The sequence below is a fragment of the Calidris pugnax genome, unplaced genomic scaffold, assembly GCF_001431845.1.
Source record: "Calidris pugnax isolate Ruff unplaced genomic scaffold, ASM143184v1 scaffold14, whole genome shotgun sequence".
In the NCBI taxonomy this organism is placed as follows: Eukaryota; Metazoa; Chordata; class Aves; order Charadriiformes; family Scolopacidae; genus Calidris; species Calidris pugnax.
In genome coordinates, this window is record NW_015090793.1 from 4,340,740 (window position 1) to 4,349,479 (window position 8,740).

The 8,740-nt window shown below is 43.2% G+C and overlaps 2 protein-coding genes across 2 annotated transcripts in view; one reads left to right on the top strand and one right to left on the bottom strand.

The window, feature by feature from the left end:
- Positions 1-219, bottom strand: part of LOC106902877 (serine/arginine-rich splicing factor SR45-like) — a 1,516-nt gene extending 1,297 nt beyond the window's left edge. The window contains exon 1 of the mRNA XM_014966704.1: positions 20-219. Coding sequence (XP_014822190.1) covers positions 20-219 — 200 coding nt within the window. The remainder of the gene's footprint in view (positions 1-19) is intronic.
- On the top strand, positions 10-7,704 carry GPR78 (G protein-coupled receptor 78). The gene is made up of 3 exons (XM_014966665.1): positions 10-987; positions 1,500-1,613; positions 5,650-7,704. The coding sequence occupies exons 1-3, from the start codon at positions 320-322 to the stop codon at positions 5,885-5,887; spliced, it is 1,020 nt and encodes a 339-aa protein (XP_014822151.1). The 5' UTR covers positions 10-319; the 3' UTR covers positions 5,888-7,704.
- The last annotated feature ends 1,036 nt before the right edge of the window (positions 7,705-8,740 follow it).

The following is an 8,740-nucleotide window of genomic DNA, read 5'->3' on the forward strand; positions in this document are numbered from 1 at the left end:
CTCCTCCTCGACACCGCACCCCCGCTGCCTGGCACCGCTATCAGGTAACTCCGCTCCCCCGCGGGTCATCTCCCCCCGGCCCCGCCGGCCGCCCAGCCCCTCTCCCCGCACCTCCGGCTCTGCTCCCCGCCCCCTGCTCCTCTCCCCGCACCCCGCTGCCTCCCGCTCCGCTCCCCGCTCCCCCGGCTCCTGCGCCCCGGCCCGCGTCGCCGGCAACATGCGCGGGCGGCCGCGGGCGGCGGCAGGCGAGGAGGCTGCGGTGCCGGCTCGGATGCCCCCTTCCTCCTGCCCTCGCCCGCTCCAGGCGACCCGCTGAGAGATGGACTTGGCAGGCGTGCTGCTGGCGTTGCTCCTCGTCCTGGTGCTGGTCGTCTCCCTTCTCTCCAACCTCCTGGTGCTGCTATGCTTCGTCTACAGTACGGAGATCCGCAAGCAGGTCGCCGGGGTTTTCCTGGTGAACTTATCCTTTTGCAACCTGCTCCTCACTGTCCTGAACATGCCTTTTACCCTGCTGGGGATCCTGAGGAACCAGCAACCCCTCGGGGGCTGCGTCTGCAAAGCGGTGGGTTTCCTGGAAACTTTCCTGACTTCCAACACCATGCTGAGCATGGCAGCGCTCAGCATCGACAAATGGATTGCCGTGGTGTTCCCCTTGAGCTACACCAGCAAGATGCGGTATAAGGACGCCGTGATACTGATGGGCTACTCGTGGCTCCACTCCCTCACCTTCCCCTTGGTATCCTTGTTTTACTCGTGGGTAGATTACAACAGCGTTTACGCCTCTTGCACCTTACACCTAAAGGAAGAGACAGAGCGGAGAAGGTTTACGGTGTTCACCATCGTCTTTCACTCCACCAGTTTCATGCTGTCGCTGGTGATCTTGTGTTTCACCTATTTAAAGGTGTTGAAAGTTGCCCGGTTCCACTGCAAGCGGATAGACATTATTACCATGCAGACTCTGGTTTTGCTGGTGGATATCCACCCCAGGTAATGCGTGTGTGTTCGTATTCACAGCCCCGGGGCACTTGCGGTAGGTACCCCGGGGAGAGAGGATGTCCTGCCTCCCCAGCACCCTTTCCTGCACCCCTGCCTACCCTGACCACATGGCGAATCCTTCTCCCTCTAGTTTCAGAAGCTGCTTATAGTGCCAGAAGACGGGAGATTGTGCATTTGTAGCCTGCTTTGTTTAAATGTTAGTTCTGCTTGCCGGGTGCTCCCACTTGCCTGAGCCCCCTTTAACAGGGAGAGCGTGACCGACCCCAGAATCAGGGGGACCAGGACTGTGCTCCCTTCCCCGGGAGATGTCACCCTCCGGGGCCGGGGCTGCCCTCCCCCGGGACCTGGCCCCCTCTCGGGTCGGTGCAGGGGCTGCCCTCCCCTCCCCTCCCCCGGGACAGGGGTTCTCCAGCCAGGACCGCGTCCATCCCCCCTCCCCTGGGCTCCCATCTCTCCTCCTCGCTTCTTGCCTTAACCCACCAACTGCTCTTTTCCCTTTGCAGTGTGAAGCAGCGCTGTCTTAACGAGCAGAAACGGAGGAGGCAGCGAGCTACCAAGAAAATCAGTATTTTTATAGGGTCGTTCGTGATCTGTTTTGGTCCTTACATTATCACCAGGTTAGTATTGCCTGTTGGGGTAGGGAAGCTTCTGGGACCGGTATGCCCTCTGCTGTGCAGGTGCTGGGTGGGGAGTACGGCTAATTTTGGGGTTCCAGAGCCTGACAGAGAGCTGGGGCCAAGCCTGCCCTCACAGCCAGCCTGCTGGGCAAAGCCTCGGCAGCCTCTAGCTCTCCTTTCCTCATTGCTGCCAGGTCTGGGTACCTCTTGCCAAGAGCAAGAGGCTTTTAGGACAAGTAACAGGAATTAATTACATGCCAGTGGGAGATGAAAGCAGTTGAAAAAACTCACCACCCTTCCTTGTTAGCACAACAGCACAACCTGAGCGATAGAGAGGAAAGCAGACAGCTTTTCCTGATTAGCTCAGATCTTTTTTTTTTTTTTTTAAAGGCATAAGGCCAAACTTGCTGGTATTGGAAGCTGAAGTGACATAATTTAAATTTGTCCAGGCTGATAATTTCTCAGATAAGCTTTGTGTCTGGAAACATTAATGTCTGTAAATATATTGCTAATGGTGCAGCATGGCCTTGTGATGAGGTGTGAGAGTTATCTTCCAGGAAAAGCAATAATAAAATGTATAGGTAATATCATGCTCCTCAACTGGTCAGAATCATTGGCATCCACCTGGCTGGTTTACACTTTTTTTTAAATAGTCACATATCATTCTCATTTCGTACTTGCATAGTCTTTATACAACATATGGTTATTATTTTTAAATCTTGCATAAATCAGTGAGCTGGAAGCCAGCGTAACTCTACTGAATTGTAGCACCTCAGGATTTAGCTTTTTCTAAACTGAAATGAGTTACATCTTGCTCTTAGTGATTTTTTAAAATGTCTCCCACTTCACAGTGTGTTCAAGATACACTTGAAGAGAACTGACTTCTGTGAAGGAGGGTTCACTAGTCTTTGCAAAACCACCCTGGTGATGGCTTCCTCAAGGTTGCTGCCAGGCTGTCAGGGTCTGCAGCCACACCACCTTACAGAAACTGGCCATCTTTAGAGCACTGATCTTACACAGTCACAGATACATATATACACCACTCATGATCACTGTAATTGCCCTCTTCTTTCATGGGTAGGGGGACCGATTGAGGCCAGTGCACAAAAATGGCAATGTTTTCTAACCTTTAGGTTGACATTTCTTTCAGTTCCCATTTATATGTTGAAAGGGATTCCTGACTGATTGCCTAGATAACTGCATTTTTTCTGCAGCTGAAAGGATTATTACAAATATTAACATTACATCACAGAGCTAAAAGGTTAATTGATCACTGTTCAGTACATTCTGAGTCATTTTCTGTTCACTTTTGCCATAATCAGGATATAATTATATTGAGCAAAGTGGATTTTGCCATCTTCTTTCCATCCGAACATTACCAAGCTCAGCAAATTCCAGCATTGCCACATTTTACAGGGTGAAGATATTTCTCATAAACTTCTAAAATAGAAGTGACTTCCTTTTTCAGGCCTTGCATTTGGCAAATGTGAGACAGTTTATTCTCTGTGTGTGACAAACTGGAACCTCGTGTTTCTCGAGAGAGAAAATTGAGGGTTGATTTATATAAATGTGTGTGTGTCAAGGTACAGCTTCTGTCTCCGTCACAAACACCCGAGGTGGTTCAGTGGTAGAAAAATGGAAAGTATTTAGGGAGAATATCCTCAAAGGCTCTTTGCCTCAAAAGCAAGACAGTGTCCAAGCAGAACTAGATAAAAGGTTATGGTGGCAATGAGGTTGGGGAACTTGCTGCCCATGCCCATTTCTCCATTTTTCCCTCAGTCTGGTTTTTAGAGGGGTGGCACTAAAGTAATCTCTACAGAGAGATCTCCTCTTCTGTTTTCTTGCTCTCTGGCCTCGTGAATCAGTTTGTGTTGTAGGGTCAGTATTTGCTTCTCATTTCAGAAATGTGAATGAGATTATGATCATTAGCAATATATTCGTCTGTTCACTAAGAGCCGACAGATGAATTCCATCATTTCTGATGAAACAGCACTGAAAAGAAGAAAATGATACTAAGATGCATTCAGATGGATATTTCTAAGGCTGACTTGATTCGGCCAGGCCCATTATCTTATTAAAATCTCTGTAATTTTTCTTCTGTTGGCTTCAGTGTAATTATGTTTGGGACCATAATACATTAAAGGAACACATAGTAATACATCTATTTTCATGACTGAAGGATACCTTACTCTTCCTATTTAGTGCCTTTATAAAACATCAATTGTGTAAATATCAAATGTATACTTCTTGTATTAGGATGATACACAGGGTGGGATAAACCTAAGCAACCATGCAGCAAGTGTCATTTATTGTACATTTGTTTATTTCTCACATTTTGTGTCTGGTACATTTATTTATTCCTTTCATTTTGTGTCTTTGTGTGCTCTCTGTTTGGAATTCACTGGAATTTTTTCCAAGCAGCTTCAAACGGAAGTCATCAGGTTTTTAAATGCACTTGCCATAGGAATGATTTCTCTTTTATGCACACAAATGAGAAATTTGTCTGTCAGAATTCAGCCACTTGTTGCAATGTTCAGTCCTAGCGGTGGTAAGTCAGCTTTTCTATGCGGAGGGATCGGAACAGCTTCAAAAGTCAACGCCCTGCAAGTTGAGAGCTCTGCACTTTGGAAGGAAGCCAAAAGGTTCTTCAAGCCTTGAGAAAGCTTCTGATCTTACATCTTCAAACAGCGATGTTTTAGGGTACAGAAAAGGGTTATTTTATCTCATGGTGCTTTTTTTTTTTTTTTTCTTCTGGAATGAATATAGCAAAATAGTATATTCTTGCTGTTACAAAAGGTTTCACAAAAGATGTGGAGATCATAAAAACTTCTGACCCTGTTCTTTCCACCTTCCTGGAGAGTTTGCCCACTGCAGATGAGCTATATGCCAGACATTTGCTGGAATAGTCTAAAGGTTTACTCTCACTTCTGTGGAAAAATTCTTTAACTTAGTTGCAGTTTCTCCACCCATGATTAATACACCCATCTCAACTGAGGTGCTGAGGCCACTAATCATCTGTGAAGCACCAAGCAGGAAACACAGGTCTGGAGACAGCTGGCTGGTCATATAATGATGATAAAAGTGTTGTCTCCTTGTTTTCTTTGGCCAAACTAGTGGTCAGCCAAATGCACACAGAAACTTTCACAGGTAAGTAGATGTAGTTGTGCTTCTAAGCATACTATGGGATTGCAGGTGACACCCAAATCTCTCTGAGATATTGCCATGTTGTTGTTCATACAACAATGGTCTAATGTGAATTCTCTTTGCATATGTTACAATTCACAGCAGTGATACAATGCAGGTATCTGAGGGGGTGGATTTAGTGTTCTAGACCAGGTTTCTGGTGTCATTTGAGTTGCTGCATAGTATCCAAAACCTCTACAGAGGCTGTGAGATGTGACACAGGAACTAGAAGAGACCCACAACTTCTAGGAACAGCAGCCTGATGCCAAGGGGCCTATGCCCAAATGTCTCAAGTGTCACTAGACAGCTGTACTTAGGCAGCTGAGTTGAGAGAGCCTGGATACCCAAGTCACATGTGTCTATCTCAAGCTCACTGTGGGAGAGGAGTACTCGATTATGTTACCAAGGTTTTGTCCGTTTACTAGCACCACTTCCTAAATTCAGAAAGTGAGCAATAAACGGCAGCTCTGTCTTATCTCCAATGCATGGGAGCATTGACAATGAAAATACACTTTTTCCCTCTCTATAGAGGGAATGATTGTTGTATTCCAGTGGCCTTGCTAGAGAATTTCCCTTTGCCTTTCTTGCATCCAAGGAGTCAGGGCCTTTCTCTTGCAGTTGAAAATACACTTTTTCTCTCTATAGAGGGAACAATTGTTGTATTCCAGTGGCCTTACTAGAAAATTTCCCTTTGCCTTTCTTACATCCAAGGAGTCAGGGCCTTTCTCTTGCAGGGACCGTGTGCTGTAAGAAAATAAGTGATACATTAATGTTTCATGAAGCATGAGTTTAGCACTGGGCTCAGTGTGAATATAACACTCAAGTGTTTCCATCTCTCTTTAATGTTTAACAGGTTGATAGAGCTCCTTCCTTTTGTTACCATAAATTACTACTGGGGAATTATAAGCAAGTGCCTCACCTACAGTAAGGCTGCATCAGATCCGTTTGTTTACTCACTTTTACGTCAGCAGTACAAAAAAGTTCTGATCAACATCGTCAACAGGATACTTAAGAGGGACCTGTACCCGTCATCGGGGTACAACAGCTCTCTGGACACTGAAAATGATTACTGCTTGCACAGAACAAACTAACAACAGGAAAAGCATCCCCCTTCGAGTGAGACAGATGTTTGCTGCTGCTGGAAAGCTGCCTTTTCCCTCTCATGCTGACAGTGGTGACAGCGTCTCCAGGGTGTGAAAGCTGCATTAATGCGATGCATTTCATTGTGGACTTTCATGAAAGGCTCTTCCCTGGTCTGCAGCCAAGTACAATATATGGCAAAGCCTTGCTCCTGAGGGAATGAAGTAGGCTTGAGGGGTTTTAAGAGAGCCTTTGGAGGCTTTAGAGGAGCTTAGAAAGCTTTTAACGTTTCATGTCTGAAGACCTGGTATATTTTGGAGCGTTCCACATCAGACATGATATTCCAGTATCTTCTGGGACCACAGGAATCCCCAGGTTGGAAGAAGCGGTTCAGTGTCCTCCGTGCTGCGCATGTAACTTGGCAGCCCTGGATCTGCTCTGTTAGTTTCAAACGTTACAAATAAATCTTTTAATTGATTGATTCATTGTATTGGTGCCTCAAGTGAGTGATATGGGTCAGCACTTTGAATCTGAGATTGTTATTATTATTATTATTTATTACTAGGCATCATGATTGTAACATAGCCTTTAGGAAGTGGTACATATATTTGATATGCCAGTATTCTATCAAGCATAACCAAAGTCCACATATCTGAGTTACTAATATTTAGCACTTCAGTGGTATGTGATTATAATAATTGCAGCAACCGTAACAAAGATATATATGGAATTTAGTTAAATAGCACTGTAGTTCCATCACTGAGCTAGTAGTCCTATTCAAACAAGCTTTTATTCAGGAAAAAAAAAATCAGTTAGAGAGTAGAAGTGACAGATACCACTGTGTTTAAGATATATTACTTCAGAAGCTATCTGTTTTCAAAGAACAGCCTAAAATATATTAATTCTTTTTGAGGGATATATGATGTGTAAAATATTTCATGCATTGGCTATATTTGGTGGATTGTAATAATATTGTACAATCTTTTCTTTTATAATGATCAATTGATTTGGTGATTTTAACTGATACCAAGAGATGTCTGAGAGATATTATAATAGACCCGCTGCCAAATGCCCAGAAACACAAAGCTGCTTTATTATTATATGTATTTTTCTCTTTTATTTATTTATAAATCTAAACAGCCTTTAGGAAAATGTGGGAATTATTTTTGAACAATATTCCTTTGATTGTATAAGACATGATTCAAAAATTCTATGGCATTCAATAAATTACTATTTTCTAATCAAGTACATAAGGGGAAAATTAAAGCAATTTTAAAATATATTTTAAGAAAAAAAAAAAAGACAGAAGACAGTCAAGAACACTTATTTTTTATGTAACAATGGACTTAACCCTATTAAGCATTGAGAAGACTCTTCCTGGTCAAAGTAAGCGTATAAGCATGTGATTAGGCACAAATAGAATTTCCTTTGAAGTTAACGGCTCTATTCCTGTGCTGAAAATTAAGTACACACTTAACTGTTTTGTAAAATCAGTGTTGAGTGGTCAGCACATTGAGAGGGCTTTCCCCACCACCCACAATGCGGAAGAAGGAGAGCACCTTATTACAATCCCATTGAAGTCAAGGAAAAGTGATGCTGCGTAACAAATACAATGTTCCTTATTTCCTGCTTTTAATCTCTGAGGCCTTTCTGATGCTTTTTTTTTTTTTTTTTTGCCATGCAAGTACCTTAGGCCTCTGTGTTTTGCATCTATAGTTCTGCCTGTGTTTAAAATGAATGTACTATAATGGTTTTGTCTTCTTAGTAAAGTATTTGTACTCTCTCCGATTTTGTGTAAATACAGTATTTCAGACAAAAAAAAAAAAAAGTTGTCTTTGGAATCTTTCCAGTTTTACTATCTTCCTGCTGTCTCCCCATGCTGCCCCCCCCCCCGTCATGCCCCTACAAAACCCGATGCTTCAGTTTTTCATTTCAGCTGCAACACAGGGACCAGATATCTCTGGGGAGGGGTGGGAGGGATGCTACATTTTCAGTTATTTTTAGTCAGTTTTGTGTCAAAAAGTTTTGATAGGCTACAGCATTTATCAGTGAATAAACATGAATTTAATGATACCTGCAATTGTTAGCTTACCTTTGATTTCCTGAACAAAATGGCGCTCACTCTAAAGAGGAATGTTACATACATTTAAGTGTATTAAATTGTCACCTCCAAGATATACAAATGAAATAAAGCTTTAATTTGATTTTCTCTATTTTAGTATGAAGAAAATAGTAAAGGAAAAGGGAAAAAAAGCTTTAAACCTATTACAGTAATAAACTTTTAAAGTTATTCAACTATAAGCCACATTTTAAAGGTATAATACAGGACATAGTTAAACTGCTATATCCGCTGTTAAGTTAATTAATGAAGCCTATTCAAGCCATCTGAGGGTGTTGTCGTGCCCACACTTTACAATACCACTCAACCTCACAAGGTATTGAACGTGCCCAGAGGTGCTTAGGTCTGGATGTGGGGGTGAGGTGGGAAGGAAAAAAAAAGGTTTTGAGCCTGTGCTGGGTGTTCCAAAACACCTTTTAGATTTAATTTCTATAGAGAATTAGAAAGCTAAGGTCTCCAAATGTAAAGACACCAGAAACTAAGGGCGGGCAAGGACAGCTGATGAGGGGACTACAACATTTCTCTTATGAGGAAAGGCTGAGGGACTTGAGTCTTTTTAGTCTGGAAAAGAGAAGACTAAGGGGGAATCTGATCAATGCTTATAAATACTTAAAAGGTGGGGGTCAAGAGGATGGGGCCAGTCATTTTTCAGTGGTGCCCAGTGACAGGACAAGAGGTAACGGGCACAAACTTGAACATAGAAATTTCCATCTAAACATGAGGAGGAATTTTTTTACTTTGAGGG